The sequence below is a fragment of the Schistocerca cancellata genome, chromosome 9 (genome assembly GCF_023864275.1).
Source record: "Schistocerca cancellata isolate TAMUIC-IGC-003103 chromosome 9, iqSchCanc2.1, whole genome shotgun sequence".
NCBI classification, from domain to species: Eukaryota; Metazoa; Arthropoda; class Insecta; order Orthoptera; family Acrididae; genus Schistocerca; species Schistocerca cancellata.
In genome coordinates, this window is record NC_064634.1 from 142,893,036 (window position 1) to 142,911,946 (window position 18,911).

The 18,911-nt window shown below is 43.3% G+C and overlaps 1 protein-coding gene across 1 annotated transcript; it reads left to right on the forward strand.

Moving 5' to 3' along the window:
* The first annotated feature begins 201 nt into the window (after window positions 1-201).
* Window positions 202-18,744, forward strand: LOC126100600 (thioredoxin-related transmembrane protein 2 homolog). Its single transcript, XM_049911228.1, has 5 exons — window positions 202-406; window positions 490-670; window positions 794-980; window positions 2,693-2,888; window positions 18,123-18,744. Exons 1-5 carry the CDS (start codon window positions 257-259, stop codon window positions 18,255-18,257), a joined length of 849 nt encoding a protein of 282 aa, XP_049767185.1. The 5' UTR covers window positions 202-256; the 3' UTR covers window positions 18,258-18,744.
* Window positions 18,745-18,911: the final 167 nt, after the last annotated feature.

Genomic DNA, 18,911 nt, shown 5'->3' on the forward strand with positions numbered 1-18,911 from the left:
AACCAACAAAAAGCTTTTGCTAAACAAAGACAAACCGTCTTATCTAAAGGAAGGCCTTTTTAAGTACTATGATATATGTGAAAAACCTTCAGATTTTTTGCATTAAACAAGCAGTACAAAATGTTTTATTTGTGGAGAAATTATTTCAACACATGAGTAGCAGTTATGTTTGTTGAGTTGTCAAGAGTGGTACAGTGTCAGAGATGATAACTTATACTTTGTTTATTAACATCGGGTTGTTTATTTAGGAAAAAGCATGTCGTTTAAGAAAGATTTGATTTTACTTTTAAAACCTTATTACAGCATAAACATTTTATTAAGTTTGTCTTATATACTATGCAAGAAAGTTCCTTTTGTGTGTGGGATTTTGTTTCCAGGCAGCTATCCACAATGTGAATTAGATACCGTACGTACTCAACACAAATAGGTCACAGAATTTGACAACTTTTATATTCGTCGCACTTTCACATATTGCGTTACATATTTCAGAGGGAATCGGAGATCCTATTCTTTCTCATAATAGTAGTAATGATGAAAACCAAGAAATCTGGAAGCGTCACTATGATAAACTATCTGACTTCCAGCTTCATTTACAATAAAGTAGCAAACATGATATTATGGTTTTATGCTGACGTACGAATGGGAATAATATTTAGCGTAATTTGTATATGTAAGTAGAACCTTTCGCTACCTCTAATAATGGAAAATTGTAGGTGAATGTTTGCAATTTGACATACAAGATTTAATATTCATTAATGGAGCCATATTTTATACATGTTTGCTGGTTTCACAGTCTTTGCGATGGTGTTTCCTGAGCCAACGTACAGTGGCCCAGATAAAGTTGTCTACTTCAGAACTGCTGCAGGCTTGGAAGAACAACTTGAGAGAGACAGGAGAGTTACGTGGCTGGTTGTGTTCTATACTGCATGGAATCCTGCCTGTGTTACTTTTGCACCAACATTTGCCGAACTGTCTGCTGAGTAAGTATCATTTTGCTTAAATTTACTGCTTGTATAAGGTTCTCTTCAACTCTCTTGAGTTACATATTCTGTGTTTGTTTGATTGGAGACCTCCTTCAGAAGACTCTTTTGACCAGAAGAGTTCACTATATACAGCCACCTGTGTAAAGATAAAAGTAATTCTCAGTGCAGTTTAGTAGTGTGTGTTGTGTCTCCTATTATGAACTGGACAGTGTGGCTTGTGTACACATATGTCACAGTATCTCAAACGGTCATTTCAAAATTAAACCATGCCCAGATAGTCATTTTCTGATAAATAGGACTCTTAGTACGAGAAAATGCATATAAAATGTGCATGCCTCTCGACAATCTCATTTGAACAATAAACCCCTACTGTGAAGCATAGAACATTGAAAATCTGCATTGTAGTGGTCACCTGCACCACTGCACCTGCTGATATATAGCATATATGCTGCATACAAGTTCTGACTCCTGGGCAAGAGAACACCTGGAATTGTACCAGGACCAATGGTGTGGGTTTTCTTCACTGACAAGTGCAGGATTCATGTGATGCCTGATGATCATCATAAAAGTATGTGGAGACATCCAGTTACCAATGCACCTCTCGGGCATACATTGTCAAGGGAAGTGGACTATTATCACATGTAGCTATCTGACAGCTCTCGTTATTGGGACAAGATCACCAAATCTATTGTCCAGCACAATAGTCAGCAAGATTGATTTGTGTTTCAAGAGGATAATGCATGAAAATGCTTCGCCCCAACATGATAACAGAGCCCCCCTCAAGAAGGGAAAAGAGCCAAATGTCCTATGGTATCTGCTAACATGCTTGGGACCAGGTAAAACTAGCAGTGTGTAGTTGCAGGAACCTTCCTCGCACACTGGATGGTCTTGCTGTTGAAGAGTGGGACAGGCTTGAGCCACCTTATGTATGGCATAGGGTGAAACAACCCAATATTAAATGTTACCCAGCAATAGAATTTGATATCACAGAAATTCAAAGATGCACGCTTTCTAACAGGCAGCCTTTATTTTTGCTTGTGTTTTGTTTTTACCTCACAGTGAAGTTATTTTTTCATCATGCTTATTCATTTGTTTCTTGCCCTCATTGAATCTAAGCCTGCACACGTTCTCGGATGTGCACAATGTTCAAAACTCTTCTTGGTCAATTCATATGTGAAAACTTTTTTTTTTTTTTTTCGTCCTTCAAACTCAGCAAATCCAGCACAGAAAGTGGAGCTGATTGAAACTTAATGGTCTGCCAACAACTGGAACTGCATGAGAACTGTCACTGAATATTTAAAACCTGTAATGTCAACCACATAATTGACACATGTTATCATTCACTACAAAGAACAAAGTGCAGTTGTAATCTTCAGCCATTTGACATCCATTGCCGCTTGAAGGCCTCCTCCAGACTTTTACGCACAGTGCGGTCTTTAGTTATATGAGTACAATACTCATATTAAGTTACTCAACTTAGAAACTAAAGAGGAAAATACCTCATTCTTTCCACCTGCAGTACATACATGATGTCATTTTAGAACATGTTTTTCTGCCAGTTACATTTCTCATTTTATTTGTGTATTAGAGTGCTAGTAATATTCGTATCACTTGACTACATTGATATCATACTCTGTGTCACAGTAAGTAAAATAATCAAATAATTTTCTGTTCATGATTTAAACATATGCATTACTTTGTTGCTGCAGATATGGTCTTGAAAATTTGAAATTTGGAAAGATTGATGTTGGCCGTTATCCTGATGCAGCCAAAAAGTATAATGTTAATGACTCATCTATGAGTCGCCAGTTGCCTACACTGATACTTTTTAAGGATGGGAAGGAAGTTACAAGACGCCCTGGATTTGATAACAAGGGGAAAGTTATCAAGTTCTTTTTCTCTGGTGTAAGTAGCACAACACTAATAAGTGCTCCAAATGTACCATGTGATCTGTATTAATTGTAAATAATAATTTACAGAAAGTTCTGGTTGAGAATAATGAATTATTTAGGAACAAAGGAGTCAACTCACCTAAAGACAGAAGTGCTGCATCATTGACAGAAACACACACAAAAGGCACAGAGCTTTACTTTGGTAGCTTTCGGAATGCAGTTCCTTTCTCAAGCTGTAGGGCACACTAGGACGCACACGTACGCGCTCTCTCTCTCTCTCTCTCTCTCTCTCTCACACACACACTCTCACCCACTTACTCACTCACATGCACCTGTCTGTCACCCCGTGTTGTGCTCATTCGTCTGGCAGCTCTTTCCTGGTCCCTGGTGGGTGTACTGGGGTGAGGTGGTGTTGAAGTGTGGGGTGGGGTAAGGGATTGAGAGAGGTGGGAGGCAGGGAGCGGATTGGGGGGAAGCGTCTAGCGGCTCATGGGAGACTGGGGAGTCATCTGTGGGCTAGCTAGGGTACAGGTAGAGGGGCATGTGGCACACAGATGAGCACTCAATTTCACAGACTAGGGCGTGAGATGGTAACACACAACCAGCTGCCACATATTGGGCATTGGTAATGGGAAGGATGGTGTGTGCGCACACACACACACACACACACACACACACACACACACACACACACACACGCTATTTGGTTTGGCTGGGGAGACAGTGAGTTACTTTAGGTTTTAGGCCAGAGAGGTTATGAGAGCGAAGAATGTGCTGTAAGCATAGCTCCCATCTGCGCAGTTCAGAAAAGCTGGTGGTAATGGGGAGGATCCAGATGGCATTGGTTGTGAAGTGGCCATTGAAATTTTGCATGTTGTGGTTGGTCCACCTTGGTTTTTGCAACAGTTTGACGGTGGCTCTTCATTCTGGTTGACAGCTAGTTGGTTGTCATATGTGTGCAGTGGTTGTAGCAGAGCTGGTATATAACATGGCTGCTTTCACAGCCTCTTACAGGGTAGGACAAGCCTGTGACAGGACTGGAGTAGAAAGTGCTAAGTGGGTGGATACAGTTGGTCTTGCATCTGGGTCTTCCACAAGGGTATGATCCCTGTTGCAGAGGACTGGGGGTGGGAGTGGCATAGAGATGGACTAGGATGTTGTGGTGGTTGGATGGGTGGCAGAGCACTTTAGGAGAGGTTGGAAGTATCTTGGGTAGGATATCCCTCATTTCAGGGGACGATGATAGATAATCAAAGCCCTGATGAAGGACATGGTTCGGTTGTTCCAGTCCCAGGTGGTATTGGGTGCTTCTGTGTGGCTGGTGCTTGGAATGGATGTGAGGATCAGTTGTGTGTGCGGATATGGCACAGGGGATCTGCTTTTTGTTGGGTGGGGGGAGGGTGTAGGCCGTCTGCGAAGGCCTTTGTGAGGCCTTCAGCATCACTGCAGATGCATCTGCCATGACTGGCCAGGCTTTATGGGAGGGGTTTTTTGGTTTGGAAGGGGTGGCAGTTGTCAAAGTGCAGGTACTCTTGGTGATTGCTGAGCTTGATGTGGACTGAGGTGTGGATGGAGCCATTTGAGAGGAGGAGATCAACATCTAGGATGGTGGCATGATGGGTGGAGGAGGACTAGGTGATCGACTGCACAGCGTTTTACATTAGTATGACAAGCAACCAACTGTCAGCCAGAATGAATAGCCACCATCGACTGTTGCCAAAAACAAGGTGGACCACTCACAAGATGCAGCAGAGCGCAACATGCGAGCGAGCTGTGCAAATGGGAGGTATCCTTACAGCACATCCTTCACTCTCGTAAACTCCCTGGCCTAAACCCAAGTTAACTCACTGTCCCCCCACCTTCACCAAATAGTTTGTTTGTGTGTGTGTGTGTGTGTGTGTGTGTGTGTGTGTGTGTGTGTGTGTCCCCACCTTCACCAAATAGTTTGTTTGTGTGTGTGTGTGTGTGTGTGTGTGTGTGTGTGTGTGTGTGTGTGTTTCTTGTACAGCTTGAGAAAGGAATTCCACTCCGAAAGGTAGCAAAGTAAAGCTCTGTACCTTTTTGGTTTGTATCTGTCGACTACGCATCTCTTCTGCTGTTAGGCGAGTTATCTCCTTTATTCCTAAATAATTCATTATTTGTAAATGAAATCGACACTGTTGATGAAATATTAAAACTCACAGGAAGAAACTAGTCTGAGAAAGACAGCAGATGCTGCATAGATTTGCACAACGTGATCCGGCGTCAAACCCGTTACGACTGTTTGCATCATATCTGCCAGGAAAGCTTGAAGAGTCATATCTGGTACCTTTAAGGGGAGGAGATGGTGAAGAACATGTCAGTTTGTCAAGTTATGCTGTAAGAGAGGTAGATTGTTAAGCAGCCTTGCATTTTTACTGAGATACCGCAACAGGCAAACCATCCCTACGTTTGCTAAATTTAAACATTGTATAAATTCTGTGGCTGCCATTAGAATTACACGAAGAGCGAGTGCGGCACTTGTGAGAGAAAGGTTGCGCTATATGCATAAGGAATTGTGCATAGTATCCAGACAATCACTATTACCCCATCTGAAGATTTCAGCGAACCTTTCAGTGGTATCCTGGAACTGGGTAGACAGTGCTGCTTGGGCACTAGCTGACTGAACGACAAGCTAAGCTAAGAAGAAATGCCAAGATGATGTACCGTGTTTAATCTCACAGAGGAGAATTTGGACAACACTGCAGTTTTGGTGCTGCAGAAGGGTCTGAATTTTGCTCCTACACCAGGGACCATTCCCGTGCGAGATGTGATTAGTGGAATAGAGCAAGCTGTTTCGAAACTCCCTATGGATGCTGCTGTAGAGATTAGGTGTGACACATGCCGCATCTTGACTCAAGCTTCACCTAAGAGGTCCAACTTTAACATCACTTCAGCTGAAAGAAATGTGCTACAAGCATTGAGAGAAGACCAAGACATCGTCATCTTACCTGCTGAAAAAAGAAATGCTACAGTGCTTCTCTTACGCACAGAATATAACCGCAAGATATACAAACTGCTCGACAATCCTGCATACAGTAAATTAAAAAGTGATCTGATGGGTAGACTTTGTAATTCATCAAGAAGAGCTCGATTCTAGCATGAGTCGCTAAGGGTTTGCATCAACAGGCTGCAGTTCCTCCTAGACTCTATGGCCTACTGAAGATCCATAAGAATGGGGTGCATCTCCATCCCATTGTAAGTAACATACGAGCACCTACTTATTTTGTTTCTAAATATCTGACATCACTATTGGGACCTCTCGTAGGCAAGTGCGACCATCATATTCGAAACTCTGAAGATTTCATAGGTCACCTGAAAACTCTTAGATTGCAATCATTGGATTTCTTAGTAAGTTTCGATGTTGTGTCTTCATTTACAAAGACGCCCTTGTGGGACTCTTTGGAGATCATTAGCAACAAGTTTGAGGAGGAAATAGTAGCATTATTTAAACGTGCTTACTTCAACATACTTCTTATATCATGACCAATATTTTGAGCAAGTGGATGGTGTCACCATGGGAAGCTCTCTGTTTCCTGTGGTGGCCAATTCTTTTATGGAGGACTTTGAAGAAAAGGCACTACAGTCAGCTACTCTCAAATCCTCTTGTTTCCTGCGGTATGTGGATGATACATTTGTGGTATGTCCACGTGGACTTGACACACTACCTATGTTTCTTCAGCATCTGAATTCACCCCATCCGAATATAATATTCACAATGGAAGTGGAAAAAGATGGTACTTTACCTTTTGTTGATGTTTTGGTACAAAGGAAAGCAGGTGGAACCTTGGGAACATAGTGACTACTGCAAGCCAATGCATACAGATCTATATCTGCAGGCCACAAACTGCCATCATCCTGCACATTGCGGTAGTGCATTACGTACGCTAGTTCATAGAACACATGTAGTGTCTGATCCTGAAAGCCTGTCGAGTGAAATACAACATTCGAAGACAGTGTTCCGACAAAACGGTTATTCTGAGAGACAGATACGCAATGCATTCAGGCCCAGGTGAGTTCAAGCTATGGAGCAAAATGAGGGTACGAAGACACACACCACTTTGGCCCTTTTGCCATATTTTGGTGCCATGTCGTCAAGAATCGGAAGAGTCCTCAGAAGATGTGACATTAAGTGTGTTTTTCAACCATCTGTAAAACTGAGAAACCTGTTGGGCTTGGTTAAGGATGATCTTGGCCTGAGGAAATGTGGTATGCACAAGATTTCTTTTCAATGTGAGGCAGCATATATAGACCAGACATGTCGCACAGTGCAAGAACGCTGCGATGAACATCAATGTCATGCATGCCTTTGTCAACCAGAAAAGTGGGCAATTGCAGAACAGTCTGAATAAAGGACATCGCATGATTTATGAAAAGATGGAAGTTTTATCCCCAACATCATCTTTCAGGGGCTGTGTCATTAAGGAAGCAGTACATTCCATACAGTCGATAATCTCATCAACACAGATGCGGGATTTCAACTGAGCACAGCCTGGAACTCTGCATTGCTTGCTGTTAATCACGAGGTGAAACTCAGGACTTTTCGTAACTGACCCATCATAACCTTGGTCTAGTATGGTCTTTGGTGAGTAACGTCTGGCCACACTGTTAGTAAATGTTGCGTACAGTGCACACGCAGGAGAGCCGGTCTGTGATTTTCAGCAGAGGACGTTTGAATATGGCACCATATATCTGCAAATCATTTGCTCATGCGCAATTTCTGCACCTGCGCATTCTTCATGCACATGTTCTAGAAACGGGGTGCCGACATGCGGATACCATTAGGCATACCTAGCCACCAGCAAGGTTGATCCACCTGAAGATGTTGGACAGTTGGTCCGAGGAAATATTGCGGAATTTGCACAACCTGATCTGGATTCAAACCTGTGAAGACTATTTACTACAACCCTCAATGTTTAAAAATTATTTATGTAATTTATTTTTCTCTCTTAGCTGCATATTTTGTTATAGTATGGCTAGTTTCTGGTCACACTTTATCATCTATAGATCTAAACAAATAAAAAAAAAACAATGGAAAAATGTATGTGCTTTCCATTATTTTACTGTAATTACAAAAGTATTGTAGACAGCTGTTGAATTTACCTAGCTATTTGTGTATTCAACAGTTGTATACAGTACGTCTCTATTTATTGTGTAATAATGGAAAATACATATTTAGTTTTTTTTTTAGGTCTGAGATGAGCAAGTGTGATTGAAACTAGTCATACCATTAAAAAAAAATGTGTAACTGAAGTGGAGAAATATCTTTTTTAAGTATCAACACAGTTGTTGAATTCTCTCACAAAGAATATGCCAGCTGTAGTGAAAATCTCTAATTGTGTTTACCTAAAGACAAGTGTGTTGCCTTTTTAGGATATTTTCATTCCTAGTATTATGAGATTATCTTGCGGGGCAGTACACTTTAACTGTTTATTTATCAGAAGCAAGCAGTAAGGATGCTGTGTAAACTATGCAATAGTACATCTTGCAGAACCCTTTTGAAGGATTGCAGAATTTTTAACTCATTACATTTACTCCTCAATGGTTCTGTTGCCATAAATGAAAATCAGTTTCAGCTGAACTGTGATGTACACAATCACAATACACTGAGATGACGAAGTTGTGGGATAGCAATATGCACATATACAGACGGTGGTAGTATAATGTGCACAAGGTACAAAATGGCAGTGCATTGGCAGTGCTACACTTGTTCTCAGGTGATGTGTGTGAAAAGGTTTCTGTTGGGATTATGGCCACATGATAGGAATTAACAGACTTTGAAAGCAGAATGGTTGTTGGAAGTAAGACACATGAGACATTCCATTTAGGAAATCATTAGGGAATGCAATATTCTGAGATCCACCGTGTCGAGAGTGTACTGAGGATATCAAATTTCAGGCTTTACCTTTCAGTACGGACAACTCAGTGGCCAACAACCTTAAGTTAACGACCCAGAAGAGCAGTTTTGGCGTAGATTTGTCAGTGCTAACAGACGAGCAACACTGTGTGAAATAACCACAGGTATCAATGTCAGATGTGTGACAAATGCTGTTAGGAGAGTGTGGTGAAATTTGGCAGCAGCAGCGACTGACACAAGTGCCTTTGCTAATAGCACGACATTGCCTGCAATGACTCTCCTGGGCTCGTGACAACGTTGGTTGGACCCTAGACAATTGGAAAACTGTGGCCTGATCAGTTGAGTACCAATTCCAATTGGTAAAAACTGATGGTAGGATTTGAGTGTGGTGCAGACCACATGAATTCACGGATCTGAGTGTCAACAAGACAGAGAGCATGCTGGTGGTGGCTCCATAATGGTGTGGGCTGTGTTTACATGAAATGTACTGGGTCCTCTGGTCCAACTGAACTGATCATTGACTAGAAGTGGTTATGTTTGGATATGAGGAGACCATTTGCAGCTATTCATGGACTTAATATTCCCAAACATTGATGCAATTTTTATGGATGACAATTGGACAATTTGAGGGAATGATTTGGCCACCCACAGTACTGCACACTAATATCATTGAACATCTGTGTGACATAACTGAGAGGACAGTTCGTGCACAAAATCCTGCGCTAGCAACACTTTCACAATTGTGGACCAGCTATAGCTGCAGTGTGGCTCAGTATTTCTGCTTCGAATTGCTGCACTATGCTGGGCAAAAGGAGGTCCAACATGATGTTAGGAGGTATCCCTCGACTTTCGTCACCTCAGTGCAGAAAGTAGAGTCATAATTTTCAAGTAGACTTTGTCTCCATATGTGGGGGTTCGGACACAAGTTGTATACCCTGTTAAGAAATCCTATAACCTTCCATCTAACATGAACCGAGAAGTTGGGAATCTCAAACACTTTAAAAGAAAATTAGAAATGTAATATATTAGCTACTCTTTCTACAAATTATCTGGACTCAAGGATTGAAAAATTCTAATACCTACATGGAAAATGGCAGTGTTTGTTGTGAAGCTGTATGACAATTAGTAATGTAATGTAGGTGAGACCTAGGCTTTGCAGGTATAGGTACTAGTTTTCTTTGAAAAATACCAGTGTAATCATGCAAATATAAATATATCTAAAAACAAAGATGATGAGACTTACCAAACAAAAGCGCTGGCAGGTCGATAGACACACAAACAAATGCAAACATACACACAAAATTCAAGCTTTCGCAACGAACGGTTGCTTCGTCAGGAAAGAGGGAAGGAGAGGGAAAGACGAAAGGATGTGGGTTTTAAGGGAGATGGTAAGGAGTCATTCCAATCCCGGGAGCGGAAAGACTTACCTTAGGGGGAAAAAAGGACAGGTATACACTCGCACACACACACATATCCAATCCCACATACACAGACACAAGCAGACATTTGTAAAGGCAAAGGGTTTGGGCAGAGATGTCAGTCGAGGCGAAGTACAGAGGCAAAGATGTTGTTGAAAGACAGGTGAGGTATGAGCGGCGGCAAATTGAAATTAGAAATTAGCGGAGATTGAGGCCTGGCAGATAACGAGAAGAGAGGATATGCTGAAGGGCAAGTTCCCATCTCCGGAGTTCTGACAGGTTGGTGTTAGTGGGAAGTATCCAGATAACCCGGATGGTGTAACACTGTGCCAAGATGTGCTGGCCGTGCACCAAGGCATGTTTAGCCACAGGGTGATCCTCATTACCAACTAACACTGTCTGCCTGTGTCCATTCATGCGAATGGACAGTTTGTTGCTGGTCATTCCCACATAGAACGCTTCACAGTGTAGGCAGGTCAGTTGGTAAATCACGTGGGTGCTTTCACACGTGGCTCTGCCTTTGATCGTGTACACCTTCCGGGTTACAGGACTGGAGTAGGTGGTGGTGGGAGGGTGCATGGGACAGGTTTTACACCGGGGGCGGTTACAAGGGTAGGAGCCAGAGGGTAGGGAAGGTGGTTTGGGGATTTCATAGGGACGAACTAAGAGGTTACGAAGGTTAGGTGGACGGCGGAAAGACACTCTTGGTGGAGTGGGGAGGATTTCATGAAGGATGGATCTCATTTCAGTGCAGGATTTGAGGAAGTCGTATCCCTGCTGGAGAGTCACATTCAGAGTCTGATCCAGTCCTGGAAAGTATCCTGTCACAAGTGGGGCACTTTGGGGTTCTTCTGTGGGAGGTTCTGGGTTTGAGGAGATGAGGAAGTGGCTCTGGTTATTTGCTTCTGTACCAGATCGGGAGGGTAGTTGCGGGATGCGAAAGCTGTTTTCAGGTTGGTTGTTGGTGTAATGGTTCAGGGATTCCGGACAGGAGCAGATTCGTTTGCCACGAAGACCTAGGCTGTAGGGAAGGGACCGTTTGATGTGGAATGGGTGGCAGCTGTCATAATGGAGGTACTGTTGCTTGTTGGTGGGTTTGATGTGGACAGACGTGTGAAGCTGGCCATTGGACAGGTGGAGGTCAATGTCAAGGAAAGTGGCATGGGATTTGGAGTAGGACCAGGTGAATCTGATGGAACCAAAGGAGTTGAGGTTGGAGAGGAAATTCTGGAGTTCTTCTTCACTGTGAGTCCAGATCATGAAAATGTCATCAATAAATCTGTACCAAACTTCGGGTTGGCAGGCCTGGGTAACCAAGAAGGCTTCCTCTAAGCGACCCATGAATAGGTTGGCGTACGAGGGGGCCATCCTGGTACCCGTGGCTGTTCCCTTTAATTGTTGGTATGTCTGGCCTTCGAAAGTGAAGAAGTTGTGGGTCAGGATGAAGCTGGCTAAGGTAATGAGGAAAGAGGTTTTAGGTAGGGTGGCAGGTGATCGGCGTGAAAGGAAGTGCTCCATCGCAGCGAGGCCCTGGACATGCGGAATATTTGTGTATAAGGAAGTGGCATCAATGGTTACAAGGATGGTTTGCGGGGGTAACAGACTGGGTAGGGATTCCAGGCGTTTGAGAAAGTGGTTGGTGTCTTTGATGAAGGATGGGAGACTGCATGTAATGGGTTGAAGGTGTTGATCTACGTAGGCAGAGATGCGTTCTGTGGGGGCTTGGTAACCAGCTACAATGGGACGGCCGGGATGATAGGGTTTGTGAATTTTAGGAAGAAGGTAGAAGGTAGGGGTGCGAGGTGTTGGTAGGGTCAGGAGGTTGATGGAGTCAGGTGAAAGGTTTTGTAGGGGGCCTAAGGTTCTGAGGATTCCTTGAAGCTCCACCTGGACATCAGGAATGAGATTACCTTGGCAAACTTTGTAAGTAGTGTTGTCTGAAAGCTGACGCAGTCCCTCAGCCACATACTCCCGATGATCAAGTACCACGGTCGTGGAACCCTTTTCCGCCGGAAGAATGACGATGGATCGGTCAGCCTTCAGATCACGGATAGCCTGGGCTTCAGCAGTGGCGATGATGGGAGTAGGATTAAGGTTTTTTAAGAAGGATTGAGAGGCAAGGCTGGAAGTCAGAAATTCCTGGAAGGTTTGGAGAGGGTGATTTTGAGGAAGAGGAGGTGGGTCCCGCTGTGACAGAGGACGGAACTGTTCCAGGCAGGGTTCAATTTGGATAGTGTCTTGGGGAGTTCGGTCATTAGGAGTAGGATTAGGATCATTTTTCTTCGTGGCAAAGTGATATTTCCAGCAGAGAGTACGGGTGTAGGACAGTAAATCTGTGACGAGGGCTGTTTGGTTGAAACTGGGAGTGGGGCTGAAGGTGAGGCCTTTGGATAGGACAGTGGTTTCAGATTGGGAGAGAGGTTTGGAGGAAAGGTTAACTACTGAATTAGGGTGTTGTGGTTCCAGTTTGTGTTGATTGGAATTTGAGGTTTTGGAGGGAGTGGAGCTGGAAGTGGGAGATTGAGTAGATGGGAGAGACTGGGTTTGTGTGCAATGAGAGGAGGTTGAGGTTTGCTGGAAAGGTTGTGAAGGGTGAGTGAGTTGCCTTTCCGGAGGTGGGAAACCAGGAGTTTGGGTAGTTTTTTTAAGGTGGAGGGTGGCATGCTGTTCTAATTTGCGCTTGGCCTGTAGGAGAATGCTCTGAACAGCCGGAGTGGATGTGGGAGAGGAAAGATTGAGGACTTTTATTAAGGATAGGAGTTGACGGGTGTGTTCATTGGCTGAGTTGATGTGTAGGTGAAGGATTAGGTGGGTGAGGGCAATGGATTGTTCAGTTTGGAACTGGTATAGGGACTTTTGGAAAGAAGGGTTGCACCTAGAGATGGGAACTTTAAGTGTGAGGCCTTTGGAGGTAATGCCAAATGTCAGACAAGCCTGAGAAAATAAAATACGGGAGTGTAATCTGGCTAGGGCGAAGGCATGTTTGCGGAGGGAATGTAGATAAAACTTAATGGGGTCGTTGTGGAGGTGTTGTGAGGGTGACATGGTATTAGAAGGTGGAAAGTGTAACATGAGGCTGAAATGAAAATGAAAATAAAAATAAATATAAGGGGAGAGATAAAGGTGAACTGAAAGCAAATGGAGATCTGGTGTGAAAAAAGGCGAAAAAGTGTTGGTTAGAGCTGGGCTATGTTGATCCTGTGGTGAACTTATGCAGGCAGACAACGATGTGCATAAAGGTTAGGTGGTTGTGTTGCCGCCAAAACACGTTAAAGGGTGGAGAAATTCGGGAAAAATTCAGGAAAATTTCGAAAAAACTACGTGTAAATGTATTCAAAGGAGTGGTTTTGTGGTGGCAGATTATCAAAATGAGGCTAACAATTGTCTGACGAAGAAATAATGACGTTAAAACCTGTGGGAAGCGGCTAAAAATGATCGGTGATGTGAGAAAAATATTTATTTTTATTTTCATTTTCATTTCAGCCTCATGTTATACTTTCCACCTTCTAATACCATGTCACCCTCACACCTCCACAACGACCCCATTAAGTTTTGTTTACATTCCCTCCGCAAACATGCCTTCGCCCTAGCCAGATTACACTCCCATATTTTATTTTCTCAGGCTTGTCTGACATTTGGCATTACCCCCAAAGGCCTCACACATAAAGTTCCCATCTCTGGGCGCAACCCTTGTTTCCATCAGTCCCTATACCAGTTCCAAACTGAACAATCCATTGCCCTCACCCACCTAATCCTTCACCTACACATCAACTCAGCCAATGAACACACCCGTCAACTCCTATCCTTAATAAAAGTCCTCAATCTTTCCTCTCCCACGTCCACACCGGCTGTTCAGAGCATCCTCCTACAGGCCAAGCGCAAATTAGAACAACATGCCACCCTCCACCTTAAAAAACTATCCAATCTCCTGGTTTCCCACCTCCGGAAAGGCAACTCACTCACCCTTCACAACCTTTCCAGCAAACCTCAACCTCCTCTCATTGCACACAAACCCAGTCTCTCCCATCTACTCAATCTCCCACTTCCAGCTCCACTCCCTCCAAAACCTCAAAATTCCAATCAACACAATCTGGAACCACATCCTAATTCAGTAGTTAACCTTTCCTCCAAACCTCTCTCCCAATCCGAAACCTCTGTCCTATCCAAAGGCCTCACCTTCACCCCACTCCCAGATTCAACCAAACAGCCCTCGTCAAAGATTTACTGTCCTACACCTGTACTCTCTGCTGGAAATATCACTTTGCCACGAAGAAAAATGACCCTAATCCTACTCCTAATGATCCAACTCCCCAAGACACTATCCAAATTAAACCCTGCCTGGAACAGTTCCGTCCTCCGTCACAGCGGGACCCACCTCCTCTGCCTCAAAATCGCCCTCTCCAAACCTTCTAGGAATTTCTGACTTCCAGCCTTGCCTCTCAATCCTTAAAAAACCTTAATCCTACTCCCAACATCACCACTGCTGAAGCCCAGGCTATCCGTGATCTGAAGGCTGACTGATCCGTCGTCATTCTTCCGGCGGACAAGGGTTCCATGACCGTGGTACTTGATCATCGGGAGTATGTGGCTGAGGGACTGCGTCAGCTTTCAGACAACACTACTTACAAAGTTTGCCAAGGTAATCCCATTCCTGATGTCCAGGCGGAGCTTCAAGGAATCCTCAGAACCTTAGGCCCCCTACAAAACCTTTCACCTGACTCCATCAACCTCCTGACCCTACCAACACCCCGCACCCCTACCTTCTACCTTCTTCCTAAAATTCACAAATCCAATCATCCCGGCCGTCCCATTGTAGCTGGTTACCAAGCCCCCACAGAACGCATCTCTGCCTACGTAGATCAACACCTTCAACCCATTACATGCAGTCTCCCATCCTTCATCAAAGACACCAACCACTTTCTCGAACGCCTGGAATCCCTACCCAGTCTGTTACCCCCGCAAACCATCCTTGTAACCATTGATGCCACTTCCTTATACACAAATATTCCGCATGTCCAGGGCCTCGCTGCGATGGAGCATTTCCTTTCACGCCGATCACCTGCCACCCTACCTAAAACCTCTTTCCTCATTACCTTAGCCAGCTTCATCCTGACCCACAACTTCTTCACTTTCGAAGGCCAGACATACCAACAATTAAAGGGAACAGCTACGGGTACCAGGATGGCCCCCTCGTACGCCAACCTATTCATGGGTCGCTTAGAGGAAGCCTTCTTGGTTACCCAGGCCTGCCAACCCAAAGTTTGGTACAGATTTATTGATGACATTTTCATGATCTGGACTCACAGTGAAGAAGAACTCCAGAATTTCCTCTCCAACCTCAACTCCTTTGGTTCCATCAGATTCACCTGGTCCTACTCCAAATCCCATGCCACTTCCCTTGACGTTGACCTCCACCTGTCCAATGGCCAGCTTCACACGTCCGTCCACATCAAACCCACCAACAAGCAACAGTACCTCCAATATGACAGCTGCCACCCATTCCACATCAAACGGTCCCTTCCCTACAGCCTAGGTCTTCGTGGCAAACGAATCTGCTCCTGTCCGGAATCCCTGAACCATTACACCAACAACCTGAAAACAGCTTTCGTATCCCGCAACTACCCTCCCGATCTGGTACAGAAGCAAATAACCAGAGCCACTTCCTCATCTCCTCAAACCCAGAACCTCCCACAGAAGAACCCCAAAGTGCCCCACTTGTGACAGGATACTTTCCAGGACTGGATCAGACTCTGAATGTGACTATCCAGCAAGGATACGACTTCCTCAAATCCTGCCCTGAAATGAGATCCATCCTTCATGAAATCCTCCCCACTCCACCAAGAGTGTCTTTCCGCCATCCACCTAACCTTCGTAATCTCTTAGTTCGTCCCTATGAAATCCCCAAACCACCTTCCCTACCCTCTGGCTCCTACCCTTGTAACCGCCCCCGGTGTAAAACCTGTCCCATGCACCCTCCCACCACCACCTACTCCAGTAGGTGTACACGATCAAAGGCAGAGCCACGTGTGAAAGCACCCACGTGATTTCCCAACTGACCTGCCTACACTGTGAAGCTTTGAATGTGGGAATGACCAGCAACAAACTGTCCATTCGCATGAATGGTCACAGGCAGACAGTGTTAGTTGGTAATGAGGATCACCCTGTGGCTAAACATGCCTTGGTGCACGACCAGCACATCTTGGCACAGTGTTACACCGTCTGGGTTATCTGGATACTCCCCACTAACACCAACCTGTCAGAACTCCGGAGATGGGAACTTGCCCTTCAGCATATCCTCTCTTCTCGTTATCCGCCAGGCCTCAATCTCCGCTAATTTCTAATTTCAATTTGCCGCCGCTCATACCTCACCTGTCTTTCAACAACATCTTTGCCTCTGTACTTTGCCTCGACTGACATCTCTGCCCAAACTCTTTGCCTTTACAAATGTCTGCTTGTGTCTGTGTATGTGATGTTGGATATGTGTGTGTGCGCGAGTGTATACCCGTCCTTTTTTCCCCATAAGGTAAGTCTTTCCACTCCCGGGATTGGAATGACTTCTTACCATCTCCCTTAAAACCCACATCCTTTCGTCTTTCCCTCTCCTTCCCTCTTTCCTGACGAAGCAACCATTCGTTGCGAAAGCTTGAATTTTGTGTGTATGTTTGCATTTGTTTGTGTGTCTATCGACCTGCCAGCGCTTTTGTTTGGTAAGTCTCATCATCTTTGTTTTTAGATATATTTTTCCCACGTGGAATGTTTCCCCTATTATATTCATACAAATATAAAGATTTAGATGTGAAATAAACATCACCTGTTTAGTATATCTGAGGATGCAGCAGTGTTTTTCAAAGGAGGAGCTTTCTTTCTAATTTACTTTAAGCTTGCATATGCTTCAACTGGCATAAACATGATTAACATTTAGCAGTATAGTGATAGATTACTATTAATACAGTATACAGATTTTGTTTGTGTGATTTACTTGTCTTTTATTAACTTAATGTTGACTAGGTCCACATCCTGGAAGGTTCTCTTTCTTGATAGGATTTGCATAACATGATAAATGAATTAATTCCTTTTACCCTTTAAATGTTTGTGTAAGTGAGCATGTTATGCTCGAAAAAGAGCAGTGATTATTTGGTGGCTGACCCCTGCTACTCAACTTGCTGACACATTAATCACGAAGTTATTGTAACTGAAGAATAGGAATTGTGTCATGTTCATGGGAGGACAGTGGTTCATATCCCCATCAGGCAATCCAGATATAACTTTTCCCTTGTTTTACTGAAGTCTTCAGGCAAATGTCCGGGTGTTTCCTTTGAAATGAACACTGCCAATTTCCTTCACTGTCAGTCACCAATCCAAGCTAGCATTCTGTTCTAATGACTTCATCATAAACAGGATGTTAAATTCCAGTTTTCCTTGTTTTCCTGGGTAACAGCATTTCTTGTTGTTAACATTCACTTTTCTTTCAAAACTTGTTGCCTCTTGGGACAGTACATAGTCAGTGCTCTTGTTATCCACCCTGCTGTACATGGCAATGTATGCAACGTGTCCACTGTTACTAATGGCATACCAGTCTATGTTGTGTTCACTCTCTCCAATGACAAAAACCAGCTCCTACAGCTAACCACCTGTACTGACTACAAAATTTCTTTTGCTGAATGCCCTAAATGAAAATAATCATCATAATTCCATTATAAATACATTAGTTCTACTTCTCTAACAATTTTCGTGTACTGTATGAGTTTATGAGCAAGGAAAACTAGATCAGAAACTACATTATGAAGTGTAATCTGCCATTCTCAGTCTACCTTTCTAATAAATAATGGGAGTGACATTATGTGCTTGAAATTATTCTCTTAATGTTGTTGTCTCTAAAGAATTACATTAGTTGATTACTTTACTGTCTTTCTTTTCCTTAATGTTTCATTTGTACTTTTTTCTTTGTTTTCAGGATAACGTTAAAGCATCATTTGATCTGAATAACTTGTATAATGAGTGTAAATCAAACCCTTTGAAAAAGAAGAAACCTCTCACTGAAAGGACTGAAATGACAGAAACTGTGAATAATCATGTCAAATCTGAATAGTGCTGAATGTGTATTAAGGCTAGCATCTGTTAGTATTTTTTCTCTTTTTTTTGCAATTGGCTGTGCTTTAAGTGTTTTATTGTCACACTAGTGATTCATACAAGAGAACAAGAGCCACAACCGTAAAAGGTTTATGCTATGAGCAAGCGCACACAGTGGTCCATGGACTTTTTTTAAGCCAAAAATGAAACTGTTTGCTTAATTTGCTATACGCAGGTATTATATAGAATGTAGCTCTAAACCAAAGATTCTTACAAAATATTGGTGGATTATTAAGTTCTGAGTGTATACATGTGAAAGAGCAGTGCATTTTTCTAGATTAATTGTTTCGGTCTCTAGGAAGTTCTCTTCACTGACTGAAATATTGTCAGTTTCAGTACCATAAATATATTAAAACTGAATGTTTTATGTCATAATAAGCTGATGCTGCTGAACATGTAACATTGTGAACCATTGCAGTATCATAAGAAGAAAATTGTGACTTCTATTTTGTGGATTATTTTACTTTTCCATTTACATACATGTTACCGCTATCTGAGTAGCAACAAAGCTTTTGATTGCAGCAAACTCGCAAAATGTAAAGAAGACAACAGGTAAGAGACAAGGTCTAGCTATAACATAGTGTAAGCAAAATAGGCAGCTTCTTTAGGTGCT